The 23,574-nt window shown below is 41.3% G+C and overlaps 2 protein-coding genes and 3 long non-coding RNA genes across 9 annotated transcripts; 2 read left to right on the top strand and 3 right to left on the bottom strand.

The window, feature by feature from the left end:
* Window positions 1–373: 373 nt before the first annotated feature.
* LOC135331158 (uncharacterized) lies at window positions 374–622 on the bottom strand. The gene is made up of 2 exons (XR_010392944.1): window positions 568–622; window positions 374–518 (listed from the first exon to the last, which is right to left on the bottom strand). It is a non-coding gene; the product is annotated as an uncharacterized LOC135331158 (long non-coding RNA).
* Window positions 623–1,138: 516 nt separating this feature from the next.
* On the top strand, window positions 1,139–6,161 carry LOC135331156 (uncharacterized). Of its 3 annotated transcripts, none has more exons than XR_010392942.1 (6): window positions 1,139–4,004; window positions 4,060–4,592; window positions 4,732–5,097; window positions 5,164–5,290; window positions 5,590–5,681; window positions 5,731–6,161. It is a non-coding gene; the product is annotated as an uncharacterized LOC135331156 (long non-coding RNA). The 3 variants fall into 3 exon arrangements; XR_010392941.1 differs by having other exon boundaries at window positions 5,168–5,290; window positions 5,731–6,154; XR_010392940.1 differs by having other exon boundaries at window positions 5,197–5,290; window positions 5,731–6,147.
* Window positions 6,162–10,762: 4,601 nt separating this feature from the next.
* Window positions 10,763–12,241, bottom strand: LOC135332022 (uncharacterized). Its single transcript, XR_010393107.1, has 2 exons — window positions 11,050–12,241; window positions 10,763–10,932 (listed from the first exon to the last, which is right to left on the bottom strand). It is a non-coding gene; the product is annotated as an uncharacterized LOC135332022 (long non-coding RNA).
* Window positions 12,242–17,278: 5,037 nt separating this feature from the next.
* LOC135331026 (uncharacterized) lies at window positions 17,279–18,463 on the bottom strand. The gene has a single exon (XM_064526050.1). The coding sequence runs from the start codon at window positions 18,461–18,463 to the stop codon at window positions 17,279–17,281; it is 1,185 nt and encodes a 394-aa protein (XP_064382120.1).
* A 639-nt stretch (window positions 18,464–19,102) lies between these two features.
* On the top strand, window positions 19,103–23,105 carry LOC135331027 (uncharacterized). Of its 3 annotated transcripts, XM_064526052.1 has the most exons (5): window positions 19,103–19,565; window positions 19,619–19,714; window positions 20,567–21,551; window positions 21,652–21,701; window positions 21,876–23,105. In XM_064526052.1, the coding sequence occupies exons 3-5, from the start codon at window positions 21,383–21,385 to the stop codon at window positions 22,566–22,568; spliced, it is 912 nt and encodes a 303-aa protein (XP_064382122.1). In that variant the 5' UTR covers window positions 19,103–19,565; window positions 19,619–19,714; window positions 20,567–21,382; the 3' UTR covers window positions 22,569–23,105. The 3 variants fall into 3 exon arrangements, with proteins under 3 accessions (XP_064382122.1, XP_064382123.1, XP_064382121.1); XM_064526053.1 differs by having other exon boundaries at window positions 19,619–21,551; XM_064526051.1 differs by having other exon boundaries at window positions 19,103–19,714.
* Window positions 23,106–23,574: the final 469 nt, after the last annotated feature.

Below are 23,574 nucleotides of genomic sequence, written 5' to 3'. Positions count from 1 at the left end.
TATGTGACAGGGCCAATGAAAACGGACCTTAACGCGGCAATAATTAAATTAAGCTATAGGCCAATTTAGTAGAAATGAAAAACATGGGCAAAAAATTTTTTTTTTCACAGGTGCTAACTTCAACCCTTCTTCTACCTACCTGTAAAAATTTGGGTCTCTACGAAGCTTTAAACAGGTCAAGCGCGGACGTTGAAGAAACTCACCAAACGTTCATTTTTTACAATGAAATTTACTGTCTACGTGAGGGGAAATTCCCTGGGAATTTCCCTATTATTGTTAATTATTTTTAACAAATAAAAGATGACAACTTGTACAGGACTATTTCATCAGCCCAGTACTTACAATCATCAAGAGGACCCAGGTATATTATAGCTCCACTTCTTAACAAACATAATTTAGCAACAGAAATAGATTAGAAAGAGCAGCTATCTAGGTAGCTAGCTTGGCGTAGATCCACTCTTGTTTCTTTAGATGTACGTATCCCGTGCCACTTGTCCTCATAAACACTCCATAACAACCTACAGATAAGTAGTAAGTTAAGATAGACACAATATCAATGTCACTTACATTCCAGCCAATAGACTAGCGTTTCTCAGGCCTCCGACACTTACCACCACCTAGGGGAACCATCAATATAAATGTTATACGACAATTCCACGCAGTTTCCTGGGCCCTCCATGATGTGATCACCCATCCCATCAGGCCTGTTACTACTAAGCACAATGGCAGTGATACCAGTACTAAATTAAAGGAGGAAAGCTTCTTATAAGGCTACTAATAAGTTGGATCAAGCCTTAGATCGATACGGATGAATACTAAGTGAAAGACTACCTATAATAGATCACTTAGGCTTCCTTTAAGCTGTATGAAGGACAGAGACACTTTCTGTAGGCTCCATACAAGTGAGGGATCTTTTATAAGACTGATACATTACACAGATAATAAGTACAAGCTTATAACAAGACATGAGAGCTTACCATTTGAGCGACGGGAGTCTTTGTCTCTTTATTTCTTCGAAGATCCTTCCTAGGTGCCAAGCAATCCAGCTACATAGCTATACTAGCTAGCTAGATAGTCCTAGAACGCCTAGCCTTCATCTAACTAACTTGTCTTCTCCACAACATCTTTTACTAAGCTTTATGAGTATACGGAAGTGCCCGGAAGCCAATAATTGAACTTCAATTATCATGACGTTTGAGCGTCATTTACTCAAGAGGGCGTTGCAATACCTTTGTAGCGTTCCCTCGAACATATCTCCGGAAAGAAAGTAGCTAGGAGGTCAATCTTGGTATCATTTTGAAGCTTAAAGGATGCCCTATCTGATTCAACAATAAAAACTGATTCGAAAATGCCCGCGTTAAGGTCTCTTTTCATTGGCACTGTCACATATGTGACAGGCTCTGGGAAAACAGACCAATTGGCGCAAGCTATAATTTTTGCAATCTATATACCAGATGATAGAGCAAAGAATTGCCTACGTATTGATGTGCTTAGTTTGCACATATCTCGTTCCATGCCTGAGTTATGCGCGTTGGAAACTCGAAGTTGTAAAACAGCAGTATTGAGAAACGCCCACTCAAAGATTGCTAAATTGGGAAAAGTAAGGTAATGGTGGCTGCTTAGACAAAGCGCTTTGGTGGAAAGAGTTGGATTCAGAGCATCAGATTTTGCAGAGAGGTAGTATAAAGACTGTAGATAACTATAATCCAAGAAAAAAAAATTATGAGATTATACACTGTAGTCTATAAATCTGGCTATTGCTCAATACCAGGATCTGCTCCAATTGGTCTGTTTTCCCAGAGCCCGTCACAATTATGTTGACTTACTGTATAAGTCATGTGTTTCTTAGCAAAACTCTCGAGCAAGTATCCAGTATCGACACCATCAAAAAAGTCAGATGGCGGACAGTCTAGATATTCTTGAAATATCATTTGGAGTTGTACTTGTGTGTGGCAATAAGCTCACACAATTTACGACAGTGCCCATCAATGGCAACTTGTGAGACTTTCTTCTCTTCACGTAGCATCAACAGAAATTTAGCTTGTTCCAACTGGCGGGCACCCTCATCCAGAGTTATATCAACAGTCCCTAGTTCAACAACATCTGTTGCTCTCATTCACTGTTGCTCTCATTCACGATGTCTTCGCTCACCGAACTTAGATCTAGAGCCGAAACCTCGCCACTCTCGATCTTATGTGTATTAAATGCCGGGAATGAGCGAAATGTCTTTGTACAGCCTCTAGCAGAACATGTGATAAAAAAGTTAGGATCTTCTTGGTGAACAAGCCTTACATACATCTTCTTCATGCTAGGGCAAAAGCTACCACAGAGTGCGCACTGTGTGACTTGAATCTCAGTCTGTAGACTTGAACTAGACATTTTTGTTAATTACAGTAAGTACAGATGACCATACCTATCTAGATCTAGATCCGACTAGAAAAACATTTGCAATGTGAAAAATTGCTAGGATTGGCCAGGGGAACCACAAAAAAGCGTGGAAACAAGAAATCCGACGAGAGCATAACTCCAATCCGTTACAACGTCAATCACATGTACTGGTATAGTTTCCCCATGTTTTCCCAGCCAATATGCCACGCAATTTTTACTGGTGGAATGATAACCAATCCCTATAATTATATTTATCCCATTTTGGAAAGTGCGGGCACATAATCATGATGATTTGTGATGAATTGATGTTCCTAATTAGTAAAACCAGTAGGTACACACAGTCCATCCATGCGTAGTATAACATATACACAGACCGTACTGGTGACCTGCATGGAATGATGTGGTGGATGGAAGCTGGTAGATGGATCTGGAACACAGTCTATTATTATACTATGTATTGTACATGTTCATGACGTTGTAACGGATTGGAGTTATGCTCTCGTCGGATTTCTTGTTTCCACGCTTTTTTGTGGTTCCCCTGGCCAATCCTAGCAATTTTTCACATTGCAAATGTTTTTCTAGTCGGATTCCCTTTCTTTTTCAGTACAGTTTACGTATCATTACATGCATAAGTGGAACATCAAGAGGCAGTACAGAAGTTCAAGAAGAGAAGACAGGACTATAATCAGATATCTTCTAGAATATCATATTATTGCTTGATATGTTGATTTGTGAATCAGTATTAAATGACAGCCATTTTAAGAGCATGATATCTAGCCAGTGCATATAGAGCATGCCTGTCAGAGAAAGGGAGCTAGAGCTGAACAGTGTGAAGAAAAGCAACACCTCAGGCTCTGGAAAAGCACTGCTCAGTGATTTTAGGCGCACGGTTTATTAGCCACGCCTATCAATTGCCACAACGCAATTGCTGAGTCATTAAAAATGGCGGAATTGTCTAGGTAAGAGAAATAGAGACTGAGAGGTCATCTGCCTCGTGGAAGCAATCGCAAATCTGAAGAAGCGCTTTGTAATCCAGGTTGTAGTCATTTGGAAACCCTGTGCAGAATGTCCTGGAGATGGCTGTACTTGGAGCAAATGCTGGGCAAGAAACTTACTTACTTACTTAAGTCAGTCAGACAAAGAGCGGTGAAACTTCGAAATAGTGCAATTTTTAAAATGACAATATTCATTCATTAAAATGTTCATGGGTTATGAAATGAGAGATACAAAGAGAGAAAAGGCTATATAAACTATCTGTCCAGCCAGTTCCTTGATGTGGCCTTTCCCTGCAGAGATAGAACAGTTTGAACATGAGTCAAAATAATGGAAATATTGATAAACACGGGCAAACCCAACTGCCAATCCTATGTAAAACCTACTGGTTTTACTAATGCTAATCATTTTTAACATGTGACTACTTTTAGTCCACGTGTTAATTTAGCTTGATTGCTTTTAGTCCACGTGTTAATTCAACTGCTCAACTAGCCTAGCTATTAGCACCGCTCCTCGAGTTCCAGATTCATCCAACAATGAACCAATCTCTGGAAGAATTCAGCAACTAGCTGATTATCTTGAAGAGAAAGGCATTGGGGAAGATGTGTTAGCAAATATGAAAGGTATAATTTTATGCACATAAAAATTGTAAAGCCTGATATATAATTATTCTCTTAGAAGAAGCAATTGATGGTGAAGCATTTCTTGAACTGAATGAAAGTGAATTGAGGGTTGTCGGCAAAAAGATAGGAGTTGTGAAAAGACTAAGAAAAGACTAAGAAAGAAGCGTTGTGTGATGTATTTTTGTAGCATGTACCTAAAAATGCACCCTTTCTATAGGTTATGTGCCCCGAGGAGAGGAGAGTCGATCCTACCCTGTCGATGATTGGCCACCATTGTCACAAATGCCGAGAAATTCCGAGAAATTCCGGGATTTCACCACCTATCCAAACACCTGAATCATCAGATGATCACGATACTGAGGTCAGCGGCGTCTGTTGCCTCCCTCCCAGTCTCAATCCCTAGCAACCTGAACCGACATGTGGAGACCATCCATTATGCTATGTATCCAGCAAGGTAGTGACGGTGAAATAACTCGTGACCTTGTGACCCAAATGTTTTACGTTTCAAGCAACTCAACAGTGGTGGCTAAGAAGCTGGTTCGCAAATATCCCTTTATGAAAGATGTTGGCAATAAAGTATCTGGATTTGTGAGTTTTAAATTAATAATGCATAATTATACTGAACGTATAAGTACTGTCCGCCAGTTCACTGCAATTGTGCCTTTGACTTCTCAGCATGCGTAAAGTAGAAAAATAATATGTTAATATTTTATCACTTATCGTTTAGGGTTCATGGGAGAAGAAAATAATCTAACGAGTTAACAATCAGCTTGCTCAAGCTAGTAAGAAAAGGCCAAGATCTGGATCTGACGACGGCGAAGTGACACCTCGCAAAAGGGGTCGACCCAAATCCTCAATGCTGCTCGAAAGGTACCCCGCCCTGTCATTTTCAGAGGACGATGATGTAGCTGTACAACGTAACTCATCGAAATTGAAGGAAGAATGCCTAAAACCCAACCCGGACATAATTCCCCTACAACGGTCAACTTTCTCTATTCGCAGAGAATTTATATTGTCGGGGCTAGATCCGTCTAATGATATACTGTCTAATGATATACTCGAGGAACACCCTGTTCTCTGTCTCCCTTTTGCTGTAAGTCATTAAAATCCTCAAATCCTCATGCATGCATGTATGTACCGTTTAATTTGTTTGTGTAAGGTAGAGCTTGAAATGGATTTGATTCTGTCTCAGAAAGATAAGCTTGTCCCAGGAATTCAAAAGTACTCAGAGTCGTTCACCGGAAAGGCCGGAGAATCCTTGAAGAAAATACGTGAGAACGAAGAAGGTATGATGATTATGCCTCGATATACATAGCCTCACGAGGGATAGAGCTGAGTATAGAGCTGAGTATATGTGTGTGTTCCAGCTGTAACTGAAATCTATAACAGGCACGTTCTTTTGGATTTTGTTTTGTGGATTTGCAAACTAAAGCCTTAAACCTCCGATAATTATAGGCTTCTGTTTCCTTCTCCTATAATGACTGTGTGTGTGTGTGTGCGCGCGTGTGTGGAATTAATTGTCAACAAAAGCGTGTGTTCAGTGTGTGTGTGCATGACTAGTGCATTTACTGCATTTACTCTCTAGATTTGGATGAATGTGTACTGGTAAACCTTTTTGGGAAAAGGGAACCCAAGACTAAGCAGGAGCCGCTCAAGTTTGCGTATAACAAATGCAAGGTAGGTAAACAAAAGCTATAATTAATATGATTGTCAACTCTTGTTCCAGGTCACAGATGACCCAGATGATTATGTAAAATCTACTAAGATATCTACCCCGGGAATCGTACTACGTTTTTGTAGAAGGAGTGGTCATTCTTGGACAAATCCCAACCTTTATCAAGGCTATGCTCTACTGGTTTGCAGTACATTATGTGCTAAACATGCAGTATGCAAAACCGATAAACAAAGTATGTCTTTTTATTCATGAATATGAACACCAAAAAAACATCAACGTACCTGGCAGCTTGTACGGACATACTTAAGCACGTCCAGTAGCTATAGTTTCTGACTTGAACTTATACTTGTAAATTTGTCTCTGGTGTATGCATTATATTGTAGTCTGTGGATTGGTTCGTGAATCATGATCATTGATCATTGCTCTTGTGACAATTATACGTATACAATGTAGTGCTTTAGGTACTAAAAATTATAGCATAATTATAATAAATATTATTATTCTGATCATTTGGTCATAGTTTCAAAGATTCTATATGCTTATATCACCTACCAATTAAATAGGTTTTTAAGTATTGTGCATCAATTTAACGATTTAAATTAATAAAATAATACTCTTATAATTATTTTAAATAATTTAGTTGATTAAACTTGTCTTATTTAAAACGATCAAAATTTTTAATTCTTAAATAAAATTGTTGTTTCGACTAATTAAAATTAATGTATTAACTACCACTTATAAGTTGAAACAACAGCATTACTAATCCTTTAAAACTACATTTAGTATTGTTACTGGAGTTTCAATTGTTTTAAGCATTAAAAATTTGTTGTTTTAACACCTAGTGTGTGCTACTGCTTGCTGCTGTGTGCTCTTTCGTCAAAAAGGAAACATGTGATGTGCTGTCAGTAATGTGTTGTAATAATCCGTTTAAATAGTTGTATAGATGTGTTTTTGATAACAGCACCAAGCTAAGCAACTATACTATAGAAGTAATCTTACCGTCCTGAAAATAACCAAGTTACACACCGTAAAAACAGTTTAGTGAAAGTAACTAAAAAAAATAGTTGAAATTCTTGTAATTGACAAGAGTTATTTTAACTAGAATAGATTTAGTTAAAACAACTGCTTCAAATGTCTTAAGGTCCATTTTAATACATGAATTCAACATTAATGAATAAGTCTTACTATAAGAAAGCAGCTGATTATTAAAGTAACTACATGTGTCTCAAGGCTACATGTGTCTCAAGGTAATAAATAAGTTTTACTGTAGTATATTATATCTTATACTGTATAATAACAATTTAAAATTGTTTTTTTAGCTATAATAGATTCGTTAAAGTGGCATTATTATATATACTACATAACAATTTAAAATTGTTTTTTTAACTAAAGTTATTGAACGTATTGTTACTTGTGACAGGGCCAATGAAAACAGACCTTAACGCGGGCATTTTCGAATCAGTTTTTATTGTTGAATCGGACCAAGATCGACCTCCTAGCTCCGGAGATATGTTCGAGGGAACGCTACGAAGGTATTGCAACTTGAGTAAATGACGCTCAAACGTCATGAATAATTGAAGTCGGGCTATACTCATAAAGCTTATTACCCGAGGCGCGCGCCGCCCACGGGTATAGTAGTCTGTTGGTCTGTTTATTTGTTTGTTTGTTTGTTTGTCACAGGTATATCTACTCACCTGGGTACCACAGCGCTGCATGGATAGCCTTCACAGAACAATATCTTGATTTAAATAGTGGCAGATTTTGATGTTAAAGTTTCTTTGTGGAATAAAAGTGAGCAAAAGCTAAACTTGCACGTTGGCAGCTGTATAATTATAGTAACTACACGCGGCCTTTATTCGAGATATAGATACTTTTATTTGTTGTGGGTTTTTTACACACATGCGCACTATGGTAAATAACCAAGCCCATCCACGTGGTTTTAATCATTAATAGTTATGACTGGATTTCGAAGACTTGTGAAAGCCTGAAGGAGGACAGACTAGACTTCTTGGACCGAAGATATCACTATGCCTTTCTCTAAACCTTGTCCCCAATGTGGGGATGAGGTCCACATCAGGACACTGAAGTGTCCACACTGTGAGCATGTTCTGCGGAATAGTAAGTCCCTTACTGCACTTTCTAAGTGCAATGCAGCATCTACGATGGCACGTAGAGCTTTAGAAACACCAAGCAAAGCTCAACAACGACTACAGCAAGAGTGTGAGCGTGCTAACAGAAACCGAGGTGAAGAATCACCTGAAACAACTAGTAAGCATAGGAAGCTTGAGCATGAGCGTGTTATCAAAAATCGAAGCGTAGAATCACCTGAGACAACTCAAAGGCGTAGAAAGCTTGAGCATGAGCGCGTTATTAAAAATCGAGGCGTAGAATCACCGGAGACAACTCGGAAGCGTAGAAAACTTGAGCATGAGCGTGTTATCATAAACCGTGCCTTAGAATCCCCTGAGGCAACTCGCAGACGTGTAAAGCTTGACTGTGAGCGCACAGCTTCTAGACGCTCTAATGTCTCCATAGATAATGCTGTTGAGTCGTTTATTAATAAAACAAAGGAAGGACCAAATTATATATGTGTATCATGTCAACGACTCATGTATAGACAAACAGTCGTATCCTTCACTAAGAGCAAATATACTAAAGCAAAAACGCCCTTGTTAAATGCAGTTGTTGGTGACGATCATTTGTATGCTAGTTTTAACGGGAAGTATTTTATATGTAGAACTTGTGATGGTGCCCTGTCTAAAGGATGCATGCCTATACAGTCCCTAGCAAACATTTGTCATTATTCTGTACCCCTGAGCTTGCCTGTTTGAACAAACTAGAAACGAGATTACTCTGCCTAAGAATAGCATTTATGAAAATGGTTGCCCTTCCATCTGGTAAACAAAGGTGTATCCATGGTCCCCATGGTCCCGCTGTAAATGTTCCAATAAGGTTGGACAGTGTTGTTCAAACATTGCCTAGGTACCTGATCAAAGTCAGCTTGTCCCATTAAAATTTAAAAGAAAATTAGAATACAAAGGCCATTATATGTATGAATACATTACTCCAGAAAAGATTTTCAGTGCCCTAGACTGGCTTAAAGCAAACCACCCCAATTATGCTAGCATTAAGATTAATGCTGAATGGTCCAAAAACTCTGAAGAGCTAGACCTAGATTTATTTGATGGCTTAATCAAAAATACTGTTAGTGATTCTGCTGCTGCAGGTGACCTTTCTGGTAATAAACTGGTTAAACCTGTTTGTAAGGTGATGTTGCTGCTAGTACTACTATCCCAGATGAAACCTCTTTAAAGGGTGTTAGCACCTCCTTGCCTGAAGATAGAGTGGCCTCAGCATTCCACAGTGCTCACCAACATAGTAATTTGGTTCCTTTGAAGTTTGCTACTCCCTGCCTAACAACTCCCTGCCTAACAGTTGCTTCTAAATGTTTAGAGCAGTTTACCTCTGGCTGTAATTTAACTATTCATAATGTGCCAGGAGATGGCAATTGTTTATTTTGGTCAGTATCTTACCAGCTAAATGCCAAGACTATGTGCAGTACTAGTGCCCCTGAACTGAGACAGATGGTAGCCTCTTACATGGAAAACCATAGTGACCATTTCAGCAGCTTTTTAGCTGGATCTCAACCCTCTAGTAACCCGTATGACAATGATACAGAGGCTCCCACTATTGAAGATTCTTTCATTGATAGTATTGCTGATCCTAATTTGCAGTTACTAGCCAGGTGGTAGATATCTTGAAAGGCTTAGACACGGTGCCTGGGGAGATAACCTATGTATAGCAGCAATAGCTGACATCTTTTCGGTAACCATCAATGTGTATGCTGCGAATAAACAAAGATGTAACGTTCTTACAGTTAAGCCTCAAAATGGGTCTACTTTATTTGAGGTTAAGGTTAATATTGGACTTATATTACAATGGCATTTTGTAGGCCTTGATGTGCTTAATGAGCCTACTATCAGCTTAGAGTCATCTGCAAGTACTGCACCGGGTATATCTACCAGTACAGTTGATACTACTAGTAGCGATGATGATACTGTATCTCCTGAATTTGAAATTGATGATAAAACATTTGATGAGGGAGATGAGCATACCAGACAAATCACAGGTGGTCCTACAGCTAGTATGATGTCCATTGAAAACCCTGAAGCATTTGCTGAGATTGTCTGCCTAGCACCGGGTGAAAACCAAAAACCATTGTACATAATGTCTGACACTAATTTTGAGGCTATGAGTAATCCTGACAAGTTTCCATATGGGACTGGGTGTTTTAGTGCCGAAAGACCTAAAAAGTTGACTTTACAAAAATACTTTAACCAAAGACTGTTAAATGTAGACACTGACTACTTGTTTACTGCCCAGTACATAGTAGAAGCCAAAAAAATACAAGGTGACTGTAATCATTTCATTTTTAGACAAAAGCCTGGTAGCCTTACAGCTAGTCAAGCTAGAGATAACTCGTTTGTGAGCCAATGTCTACGTAGAGATAAAGCGTATCGTTTCATGAAAAACATACGAGGATCTCCCCCCTATTACCAGAAAACCTTCTTTGAAATGTTGGCTTGGTCGCCCTCAATTCATTGAGGGAGCCGACTTATCGAGGCCTGGATTCGAGTACATGGTGCGGCTGATTCAAGAACTGACATAAGGTATGATGACCTGACTCGGCTTAATCTGTGAGCACGTGATCTGTGCCAGCTGCACCCTGACCCATGCACCCTGACCCATGCATCTAGCTCTCTCTTAGCCAGTTGCATTTGATAGGCACTGCACTAGCACTCCACGTACATATAGCAGTCGACACGCGAATCTCTGTTGGCCGTACCCGTACCCGTACCACACACCAGCTAAAAGTAGATCTATTAACCCTTTCCCGGCTTTAATTAAAAAAACAAAATACAGAATAAATACATATTTTTCTTTAAAAATACATATCTCATAACAATGCATTGAAATCACTTGCAACTATTTCCTACAGGTAGCCCAGATCCTGGGGATACCATGACATCATCATCGTTACCTAGCAACTGACCACCCCCACTAATTAACGATTTTTTACACATTTCACAATTATGAACATAAAGAATATTGTATGAAGGCATGAAGTAACTAAAAACACTAAGTAAGTGTTCTCAATGTTCTCACAGTGACATGGTTCAATCAGGATCAGCAGAAACTTCTCTGCGAGGTCGTATCGGCAGACGCTCTTTTCCCGGGAAATGTTTTCTTCACCTACACACAGGTTTACAAGTTCAATGGTGGCTCATGATGTCCACTTGTGTACTAACTAGACTAAGCATACCATACTGAAGCTATCCAGACTACATATGATACTCCATAGTTACTTACAAGGTCCAGGACTTTGGTTCATGCTCAGGAGCTTCTTCCTCCGGCTCTTCAGGCTCTATGTTTATAGCTTGACCTCTGAGAAGTAGTTTCCTCTCTTGGTATGATCCCAGTCACTGTCCTCTTACTCAACAAGGCCATAAGTATCGTTATTCTCACTGTCTAGCTGCCCTAGAACCTCGCTGAGGTTGTACTACAAAGATCTTGTAGCCATTATCAAACGGTCACTTTTCTTTCGACAGTACTGCACAAAGCGTACCTCGAGGCAAGATATTAAAGATACCATGTGAAAGAGCAGCCCAATGCGCATGTGCTGGTACCTACAGTGTGTGCATAGCTCCAACACAGCGCCCACAACAATTTTTTGAAAATTATCACTACCGCTGCCGTCATATGACGGCTAAAGCCGGGAAAGGGTTAACCACCTATCTATTAACCACCTTCAAAGGATAAATACCACAAGAATTTTAAACTGTTAAACGAGTGTGTGTATCCTATAGCTTAATCTAGGCGACACTTTGTAATAATTAGGGGTCGCTTCTATTGGAAGACCTGACCATAACACATAATGGACCAAAATAATGTGCATGCTAGAACTATAATTGTATAACTTCCAGAACCAAACTCACCTAATCATTTGTTTTTCAACAAGCGATAAGTGTCTTGCTAAATAAAACTTTGCTATTTCTCCATCATGAAGAGAATGTGTTCTGTAACATTATTTTGTGTTAGGGTTAAGCCTCGAGACCAGGCCGATTAAAATACATATTTTAATCGGCCTGGATTCGAGGCTAAAGCTAAACAGTCAGTAGACAAGGGGCGTAACCAACGATACCTGAAATAGGCGTGGCCTCGGAAAAGTCACCGCGCTATGCGCGCCGATTTGCAATAGATGCAATATCACATTGCAATTGACCTTGCAAAAAAAAATATCTATCAAGTCTAAGCAGAATATGAAGGTATCGATAATGATGGTTGGAAATAATTGTGACCCTGAAAATGGTGAAGTACTATTCCAAGTGACATCCGTTTCTTCGATATAAATATTTCTGGGGCCTTTCGTTATGCAATTCAAGATATTCAAGTTCAAGATATTCAAGTTCAAAAGCGAACAAAAAACTGACAAACAGTGTTGTACGATGTGTTAGTTTACTAACATAACGTTTTTTCATATCACCCCCATCCCCCATATCCATATCATGGCGCTATGAAACATACAAAAAAAAGAACAATTACAAAATTTTCGAAAAAATGGTATACTTCCCCCTTTACTTCCCCCTTTAGAAGTGAAATGTCTGTTAATGAGCAATAACAACCATATACCAATAGAATGCCCATTGGTGCAATATGTGTTGCCATAGCAAATGTGTTGCCATAGCAACCACGGTTATTACGCCCACCCGTTTTTATCATTTTTTATTGCTTTTTAATAAGTGCTGACATCAGCGTTTTACATTGAAATTGCACAGGAAGCGACTCATCACCGACTGTGCAGATATTTTTCCATATCGCACACCCGGAAGTATTATTGCACACTTGTTATTGCACACTAGGAAGTGATTCTTATTTGGAATAAAACGTTTTCAGCAGTGAGAGAACAAGAAAAACATAGTTTACACACTGATAATCATGCATTGCAATGTTTATCAGTCTCTTTTCTTGTTTTCTGGTGCTCTGTATCACTTCTGTGCTCTTTTTGCAGTGAAGCTGAGGGTCAGGAGGTTGTCAGTGTTATTTAATGCATCAAACAGGCATCAGTGTTGGGAGTGGGTGCTTTGAGCGGAGTATTGCACATGTAGAAGTGTACTGCACCACCATATAAGCCTGTTCAGTATTGTATAAAGTCGTTTTGGCTTCAAAAAACTCCATTCTCTGACACATCAAGAACGTCAGACATATCATTGAGAGGTCCATCAACCAGAGACACAAGTCCCAGACTTTCACCACCGCCTAGTTTTCAATCACTCCTGAGAGGTGTTCCAGAAAATGAAATTCAAACTCCATATGACAGCATCAATGACACTCCACCAATTGACGACACACCCAGAGGTACACGCGACAGACCCATTGACATCTCAGACCAGAGCAGTGCAGGACCCACGCCCCAGAGCAGCATAGGACCCATCGACATCTCAGAACAGAGCAGTGCAGGACCCACACCCCAAAGCAGCACGGTGCGAGCTGACATTCGTGACGACTCGCCTGTTTCTGAAGAGGAAATTTTACCCAGGCAACCATTTGTCAGAGGACCGGGTGCACCCAGGTATGGAACATCAAATTCATCAATTGACATAAGTCCAATCGAACCCATAACAGATGGCACCTTGAATGGCACGCCTGGGTATGGCACACCAAGTACCCCAAGCTCTTACCTAGGTAGCCGTGGGAAAAAGAGAGTCAGGTTCAGCCCCAGAGACTCGTATGCAATGCAATCTGATCTCAGTCCCGAAGATGTTGCAGTAGCCAGTACCAGTGTGGTAAACAACTCTAGAACTCACAGATTTTTTGGGAGAAGTGACAGGAGTGCCTCTTATTCTTCTTCTGAGGAATTCAGAGACAGTAGACCACCGCGAGGCAGCAGACTGCCACCTAACAAAAGACAAAGGCCTGCAAGAATGACTACTCCAACTCCCGGAGGTGCTGGTTTCCAACCAGATGCTTTACCTCCAAGTATGATCAGACGCAAAAGACCAAGTACTGAACCCCACCCAAGAGACAAGCGCAAAACATCAAATCCTTTTGTACCCAGAGGACCCAAAGTTCCTGGCAGTGCACCAATTCCAAGAAGAGATCCTAATGCAGCTGCCTGGAATAGACATAGAGGCTTTGTACCCAGGTCTCCTGCTGGCAGGGGCAGGAACAGGGGCAGGGGCGGATCTTTCACACCCATTACTCCATTCAGAACAAGACCCTTTCAACCAAATGGTCCATCAGCCAGAAGAAATGCTGCAAGAAGGCTGAATTCTACTCCCAATCCTATAACACCAGGACCAGCTGGTCCCAACCCTTTGACACCAAACGTGTCAAGCATAGCTGGATCAGCCAATGCACAGCCAACTGTGTCTGGAGTTGGAAACAGGACAGTACAACCCACACAACCCAAACAGCCCAAGGTACCAACCGGTGGTGCTTCCAATGCTGACATGGGCATGTTGCTCATGATGTCAATGATGCAACAGGGTAGTAGCAGAGGTAGCGGTGGCGGAGGAGGAGGTGGTCCCTCCAGGGGAGGTGGCTATGGTGGCTATGGCAGAGGCTACAGAGGCTACAGAGGCTATGGAGGCTATGGAGGCTACGGTCGTGCTTATGGCCCTGGCAGCAGAGGTGGTATAATACGAGGCAGTGCTGGTGAAAGGTCTAGAAAAGAAGGTCTGCCAACAAACAGTGGCAAGAGCACCACACAACTATTAGAGGAGAAGCAATCAACCTTATCTGAATACTTGGAAATGATAGGTCCAAGCAGCGAGCAGCGAGTTCATGAAATCACTCAACTATGGCTACAACAACAAGCCAGACACTGCAACCAGACTGCTGGCTGAACAACAAGCTAGTCAACAACATCAGTAAACAATTTTAACATACAATTTTAAACATTCCACAAACTTTAGAAGATGTAATATATGAATTATAATATTGTGAATTTTTTAAATGAACACTATCAGTTGTAATTGCTAAAATGTCAGTGAGGTGAATATTGTTGAGTGCTATTAAGTTCCAAAACATTGCTTTACTCTCTTGCATGACGTACATAAATTGTGGTAAAAAAGTTGCTCCAGTTAATGTCTGTGTATTGCACACTTGCATTAGGGTTGTCCTTAAACATTGTCAACAGTGGGCCAGGGTTTTTCAGAGACACCTGCTTCAGTCTTGCAAACCTCCCTATCTGTTTGTTCATGGTTTGTTTCAGCAGAGTCCTCCCACACAGCCCTCTCATCTCCGAACAATAGTTAGACACTGCTAACCATCGGTAGGGTACGTGTCTTGTGTAGGAGATTGCCAGTCCACAGTTAGACACACACAGTTGGAAGTTGACCTGCTGCAGGGCCTTGATGTGCTCTTCTGACATCATCGTGGGAACCTGATACGTGTAGCACACACTGACAGCCTTGGTAACCAAATACAGTTTGTAGTAGTTGGCACGGGGAAGTGTGGTCTTTGAATGGAATATCACCACACTCTTGTAGTCCAGTGAAATTGTTGACTGTGCCATGACAGTTGGGTACATATTGTTTATGTCTAGATGTAAAACTCCACTTGGCGTGTTTTTGTATAACTGTTTCTTCGATGGATACTTGCATATGTTGAGTCCTCCTTGACATGCACTCCTTATCAGGATCAGCATCTTGTTTGCGGTCATGATGTCACAACACTTGAAAGCATGTGCTGGTCTCAGTTCTGCTTCCAGCATGCAAAGGGGTGTCTGCAATGTTTCACAATATTGTGTGTGAAGCACACGGTTGACTTCTTCCACGTTTGATGTGTCCATGTCTGTGTCCAGTAACCAAGCGCTGTTATACGGTTTCTGCAACATCACACCAGTCAAACAGTCTGACTTGACTCCAGGCTTGAAATTGCATGCATACACTAGCTGTCTTGGAACAGAGTTGACATACATCACCAGCTCTTCACAAGTCTGGAAATAGTGAACAGTGTCCGGCTCAGAGAATGGCATCATGGACAGCAGCTCCTCACTGTCCACCCTGTTGCACTGCCTGAAACCATGTCTATCAAACACGTACACATCTATCATCATGCCATGTTCTTTGTCTTCCAGGTAGAATTTCTTGCACCGGTAGATGTTCGACACAATCTCTCTGGAGCCAGTGGAACAGTCTGCCTCCAACTGGCTGAAGTCAAACCTGTTGAGCAACTCGGGACTCCTATACAAAACACCGCTGACGTCTTCAACATTGTCTATGAATGGGATCAGTGCAAATTCAAGGTATTCCAGAGACTTCAACAAACACACGTGATGAGTGTTGCTGCTTTTGATCTTGTGTGCAAGCATGTAAATTATCTTCTCAGTGTGACTCCTCGACTGGATGACATCCACTCCTTCGATGGAGACAATCATCACTGTCAGTTTTAACTGAGTGCAAATCAATTGGTTCTCTTTTCTGGTGGACTTCACAGAGGGGTGGTTCAAAACTTTACAATCAAACCCAACATACCTGAGGCACTTTCTAAAGCAGTCTCCAAAGGATGGGTTGTACGTGTAGAGTGTGTCAACAGCATGGGTCATAAGGTGCACACTGCCACCAATGCCTCCAGTGTCTTGCAGGTGCAATTGGTGTATTGGCATGAAAGGACCGTTAGGGTGTTGCCTTATGAAGCCTCCACCGTCCTGAAAATAGCCTCTGACCACAACAGCCTCCTCTGGTCCAATATTATATTTGTCCAGTTGGTCCAGAACATCTTGTAAGGATTGGGGGTAATATCTTCCAAACCCAAACAGCCTGCCATTGCCAGTTATGTAGCCTGTGAACAAAACAGAGCCCAGCGGAGTTGTGGCAGGATAAACATGAGCAAATACATTTAGAACATCGTCCAAGTTATACTGCAATGCTGCCACTATACCTCCGTTGAACATTACTTGACTCACTTCCCCAACAGTGTCTAGTTGGTGGTAAGAACCTATGGGGACAGCATCAGAGAGACTTGGAGCAGAGTACAGTGGTTGGTCTAGTCTGATGGTATCGTCCTCATCTCCACCACCACCACCTCCACCATCGTCGTTGTCATCGTTGCCACGATCACCATCTGCACCGCTGTCGTTGTCATTTCCACCACCACCACCTCCACCTTCATCCTCGTCCTCGTCCTCCTCATCTGCCGGAGGCCTTGTAATTTCATGAATTTGTTCACTCACGTTTGCCACCAGTTCAAGCACACCCACATCAGTAGACCTCTGGTTGACTCTGAGGATATATGCTCTGAGCCTCTCTATCTTAGTTTTTTGGCTCGTTCTTCTATTGGAGAGGATGGTGTCCAGTGCATTTAAAACAGTTATTTTTTCTGGCACTGTGGATGCTGGACTAGGTACTCTTCCTCTAGCAGATCTTCCTCTGCCACTAAACACCTGTGGCAACTGACCACTGTTCCTCAGTCTGTTCAAAGCCCTATTGATGGTGGCTCTGCTCCTTTGCACATACAGGCTAAGTTGATCTAGTGTAGCCATCAGTGCAAAGATAATTATTCGAACACAGAACCATATACAAAAAAAAATATATCATTATTGTCTCATTTGAAGTGCTTTAATTACAGATTGTCTAATGGCATCATATTTGTCAGTTATGTGATTGCTGGTCAACTGTTGGACTTCAAATATTTTAGGGGGAGGGGCTGGTTGGGTTGCAACCTGCATCTGTTCAAGTTCAGAGAGCCCACTCAAAATTTTAGCAAGCAGGTCTTCGTCCTCTTCATCCTGCTCCATGGGCTCACTGCTCTCAACTAGATCTGCTGGGAAGATTGTCACGGCATGTGTGTCTTTGAGTGTTCTGAGGTTGTCACAACTCTTGACAGAGTGAGGTTGCCTCAGCCAAAATAGTTCAGCTTCTGTCAGGTTATCAAAGGTTGGCTCCACGTACACTTTGTTTTTGTCCTTCTTTCCAAAGGACACACCCATCTTCCTCTTGAGTCTTGTAGTCAACTTGAAAAAGTCAGCAAGCTTCAGATAGTAACTCATTGCAGTTGAAGCGTTTCTGTAATTGAACAGCTCTGGAGTCACGGTGTACAATGTCTCCTCTCTTCCATCCTCTGATAGCTCCATGTAGGTTATGCACCTGTTGTGTTTCAGTTTGTCTCTGGAGGGGGCACAATTCAGTAGAATGTGTCTGTATTTTTGGTCGGTGCATTTTTTGAATTTGTGGAAGATGCTGCAGAAGTAGACATTGTCTGAGAGCCTGCTGTTGGTGGACTTGAACGTGTCACTCAGTATCTCTGCAACTTCGTAAGTGTACTCATCAGAGTTCACAGTGTAGTGCATGTACTGCTGTCTGACCTTCTCCCTCAAAATGGAGGACTTGCTGTTAAGTATGAACAGGTTGCTAAGCATGGTGTCAACAGTGGTGGTGTCTTTTGCCACCAAGTGCTGCCTGGTCTTAAACTTGTTTGATCTGATGTACTGGCACCTCATGCAGTAGAACAATATCTTCTTGAGCATCTCGCTTGGTGCAATGTCAAAGCCTTTATAAAACCCAAAATAGCAAAGCATTATGTTGTTTATCACCCCAGTAAAGTTCTCGTTGAACACGTGATTGTAAACGTAAGTCTCCTGGGAGATTTGTTCTCTAAATTGCTGAGGTTGGACTTTGCCAGAGGAGGCTACCATGCAATAGGACGACAGGACCAGGAAGTCCTCTGTTGTGAGCTCGGATTGCGACTGTATGTGTTCAATGCAGGCCTGCCTAGTTCTCATGAACCTTTTCAAACTGTCCCCATTTGTGTAGACAGTTGGTTATAGAGTACATTCCATGTTGTGTCATTGCCAGTGCCCTAGCCTGGTCCTTTGCCTGGTCCTTTGCACTAGCTGCAGACATTGCTGCTGTTGAGCCATAGTGTACAGAGCATTTGCCACCTGTCAGTGACACTGTGGCTTGCTTACTCTGTTTACAGCAACAGTCTTTCAGCCACTTGTCTTTTAACAGCTCTTGGAAGGAACCAGTGGCAGGAGGAGGGTCATCTATCTCTAATGTAAAGAGCTGTGTTTCAAGGGGGGGTCCATCAGTGGTCTGTACACTTGTTGTATCAGTCTTGTCAGCCTTGTGTTGGTGGAGGTGGTGGTGGTAGAGTCTTATTTCTTTGTCTTTCTAGCTGTTTTCTTTCTCTTAAACTCATCTTCAACTGGTTTTGTTGCTACGCATTCTTCTGGTTGATAAAGCAACCGCATGTTGCGCATGCGCAGATTCAACCTGCATTTTGGTTGCCAAGCAATAAATGCATTATCCCATGGATACTGATGATTATCACTCGTCCGTGCCTAGTAACTGTCACTCGTGCCTTGCAGGCACTCGTGCAGTTACTGGCACAGACTCGTGATAATCTTCAGTATCCATAGGATAATATCATAAAATGCCCGGCCAGCGGTGAGATAAAATCCAAAAATTTTTTTTTATTGATCAGCCCTAGGAAAACCCAGGAAAACCCGTATGTATGTATGTATGTATGTATGTATTATATCAATGTTTCCAGTGACCCCCCTTAACGCTGCACTAACTATAGTAGAAATGAAAAACATGGGCAAAAATTTTTTTTTCACAGGTGCTACTTCCTGTCCTCAAGCTGTTCAAGCACATCGGCACAGATGCTACTAACGTGGCTTAGAAATTTCTAGACTAAATTGCACGTGATCTTCCTCTATACAGGGATGTGCCTCTATACAGGGATGTGCGTAGTTCAAGCTACTTCCTAAGTATCGCAGAATTAGCAAAAAAAGTCACTATTGCGGGCCACGATAAAACTGAAAACTGCAAGAAACTGTCCGTCATTTGGTGGGACTCGGCTAAAGACAATAAGTTGATGTACAAAATCACATAATACTGTAGAAATGTATTTACTGTAGAAAAATTCTCAGTACATTTTGTGGGAGCATGGAAGCCTTTATGAAAAAACTCAAGTGGGATTAACTCTATGAGCACATCCACCTGACTTCGTACAGCCAGTAGATCTGGTAAGCGGTTATTTGTTGCTTGATTTGTCTCAAAGTGTAAAGTTAAAAGTTACTCATGCATAAGTAATTACTGCTGTACTCTGCTGTATGTATACTACATGTAATTAATCGTGAGTAGTGAGCAAATAGCATTAGCTGTAAGAAAAAGTCCTTACTCCTGTAGTATATGAACTAATAATTATGAACAACATATGTAAGGTAGTTGTGTAAGGTAGTTGTTCTAGCTCTATAATTATTGCATAATTATTATAGCTCAGTACTGACTGCGTATAGTCTAGCCACTCAGGATTACATCTAGATTTGAAAATGTAACGTAGAAGCAATCTAAGCTTTTCAATGTACTCTTTTCTGGCCATGATATGCTACATCAGTGTAACAAATTGTTTTTATTTAGCTCTTCAAGCTCTTCATACACTTTCTTGTAGGCTGTTCGCTCTGATTGTGGTTTATTGGAGCTGCTTTTTAGTTGTAGACATAGCTCATCTAGTTGTTGTAGTAGCGTTGATTCACGTTGATTCACCGAGAGCTTTGCATAATGCTGTTGCTAGTTTGCTTTCGTGGTGTTTGTGGAATGTTTTCTTGCTTTTTTTCGTCGTTTTCATAATTTGATTGCAGGATTTCATCGTATATTTGATTGTCAATTATCGATCCATGTCGATATCGATGTCTGTTTCCATGTCTTCATCAGAGTCAGTTCTGAGTCAGTTCTTATGGCTGCTTTCAATGAAAGCACGCCTTCCAGAAAATTCGCCATTTTTGTATACTGTTATGTAGGGTGTTGGTAGCTGTACATTTTGTGCATGTATTTGTTCCCATTGAACGTCTTTTTTGCTCACTACCTCTTGTGTGAAGAAAATGTGAGAGCCTTCGTCTCTGTTATTTGGTGCTTCGCTACTGTCATGGAAAATATAGCCGCCTTGTACACTGTGCCACCAAACTCCCGGACCAGATTTCAGAAATGGAGATATACGCAAGAGGTGTTGCTGCCAGCTGCTCATGCGTGAAGTAAGAAAATCTGTTCGTATCAATGTATTTTGGCTTAGTGTTCCAGGTTTGTTGAGCTCTTCCATAGCTTTAGATACTCGACTAATACTTTGATAGTATGTGTTATACAAGCTGCCACTTTTCTGTTTAGCTTGAATACGTAGAAGTATTTGTGGAACCACAGTACTTGGTTGTCTGTTTGTAGCTCGTTGTGCCAAATCTTTCGCTTGTCCAAAAAGTCTTTCTTCATGTTCTGTGTTTGTGGCTTTTAGGTTATAAATTTCAAATTGTGTAGGAGCATGCACTATTCCAAATAGCCTCCTGTACGTAACCACTTTCGGTGCAGATAGTAGCTCTCTGCACAGTTCGAAATGTATCCATGTCACGTTGTAGAATGATTTGGGTGACCTTTTGCTGTCCTCAGTAGTTCCGATATCTCCACAGCTGTTTCAATTAGTTGCAAGATTAGTGGTGGTGTTGTCAAAAGCGATAACTGCTGCTAGTCGATAGTCTCCACCCTAGGTCGGTGTCTAGGTCGGTGTCAATGATAGTGGTTGTTCCAATATTAGCGGCAGCTCGTCAAACAAATTACTCAAGTGGCCTTTTAAGTCGTGAAGGGGCTCACAATCCATCACCTCAAGATTGACATTTTCCAATGTTTGGGTTGGGTTGTTTAGTAAAGGGATGGCACACGCTGTACACACCTTTGAGAGCTTCTTTGTGTTTTTTCTTAGTTGTGCCAATGTCAAAAACTTGCTTGTATATATGTATATTCTTATAGCTGATGACTGTAATAATGTCCACAAGTATCAGTCTGGCTCAAGCTCTGGTACCAAGGGCCAAGGGTACAAAGGTAGTTAAGCAGCATCATTTTACGGTAAATAGTAATGGAGTGTTTTTAATTGTGTCACAGTACTGTTGAAAAGTAATTTCATAACACCCTTTTTTGTCAGGAAGAAAAAGGAAAAATGTTAATTCCGGAAGAGAAAAGCCACCGAAGAAGGTTTGCATATACTCCAATTGTAGATTTGGGATAGTACCGTACAGCGCAAGTGCCTCGAAAATTTAGCGCTATACGGCATATAAATGTACAATGTACATAGAACAAATTCTCTTTCTTCCCAAAAATGTGCGTGTACATATGCTATTTTATTGTCAGTTTACTATTACACTGTAGGTGCGAGCCGACGTAGCAGAAACCCTAAACAAGAAAATGTTACAAGATATTCTTGTAATTCAAAGTGAAACCGTCGACCCCACCTCTGGTGATGGAACCCTCTGTGCTATTGTCGACCCCCCCACCTCGTGCTACGGTCGACCTGGTGGAACCCTCCGTCCTGTCGACTCCACCTCTGGTGGTGGAACCCTCCGTGCTACTGTCGACCCCACCTCTGGTGATGCAACCCTCCGTCCTGTCGACCCCACCTCTGGTGGTGGAACCCTCCGTGCTACCGTCGACCCCCCGTGTCCTGTTGATCCTGTTGACCCCACATCTGATAATGCAACCTGTCCCAACCCCTCATCCTGTCGACCTGTCAACCCCAATTCTACTCTTAGCGTTACCAACTTTCTCCAACAACAGGCCTGCCACATTCCCCACGGCTTTGAGATTTTTCCTAATCACATCTCCACGCCTCCTACACGAAGCAATTTAGTCCCGACACTTCGCCGCAATACCCAGGACCATTTACAATTTACACATCCTGGAAGAAATTTTGAAAGAGATGTAAGAAGTTTACCTGCACAATGTATTTACCTGCACAATGTACATGTTTTTATTACATGTACTTTTGTAAGACTTTATGCCTTTCATTTATTATGCAGATTGACAACTACTCTTCTGTGTAATAATGACTTGAATGCTTTATGATTTTTCACGTTATGTTTTGGAATAGGTGCATTATTGTAACAATGCGTGTGTGAAGTTCATTTTCTACAGTAGAAAATTTCGCATCCTAGTGATTTATGGGGCCCCTTGTCCCCTGGTTGAGTCATTTTGTTCATGTAGGCCAGCAGTGAGTATCCTAACTTCAACTATGTAAGTTTGTTGTTCAATTACTTGCCTGCTTGCCAGTACCCCTTGTGTAAAGTGTGATAATTTTCCAGGTTTATCAGCAGTGGATATCGCCACTTAAAAAACAAATGCAGCTGAAAATTGACGAGATAGTAGTAGGCAGGCGAATACTTGAAAGCAGTCCAGGAACAGTCCAGGAACACCCCTAGTACAACACAATCCAGGAACAGTACCTCTACAGGTCCAGCCCAGCCCAGAACCAATTGATCTAGGTTTGCTGTGTATTTGTGCTAGCACAGCTATAATATATTCTGTGTTTAGAAGTGAGCTTATAGGGCAGCACTTGCAACTCCGTCCGTAACAGGCATAATTATTTCAAACTTCGATGAGCATAGGGATTGTCCTAATGATTATCACAGCCAATTCTCAAGACAAAGAATCTGCCAGCTAACTTCGATTAGCTTATCAAACACTGTACAGATTACCAAATTCAATTAGCTTTTGGTTTGGTGTTTATTCTACAGTCAAAATTATCACTTACCTGGGATACTCAAGTAATGATCTCGTCAAAAGAGTTAACAAAAGTGAAAAGCAGTGCTGGGGACTATTACAGAAATTGTTCCAAGTGCCTCGGTTGGCGAGGTATAAGGTAGTGTGTGTGTGTGTGCTACAGCTGCTCAAGAGTGCAAGTATGAGGCTTTTTTTTGGATTTGCAATTCGTTTCTTGAGTAATATGGCTAGTTTTGCTTACTTTGAAGGCCATTAGTTAGCTCGAACGCTAGCTATATTGGTAGCTGCAAAGCTGCACTGTTTCAGCAGCCATTAATTTTTATGGACTACTTGGAACTTTTTCATCCTTTTT

Source organism: Halichondria panicea, chromosome 2 (assembly GCF_963675165.1).
Source record: "Halichondria panicea chromosome 2, odHalPani1.1, whole genome shotgun sequence".
Lineage (NCBI taxonomy): Eukaryota > Metazoa > Porifera > Demospongiae > Suberitida > Halichondriidae > Halichondria > Halichondria panicea.
Note: the sequence above shows the minus strand (reverse complement) of the source record. Positions and strands in the feature narration are given on the sequence as shown.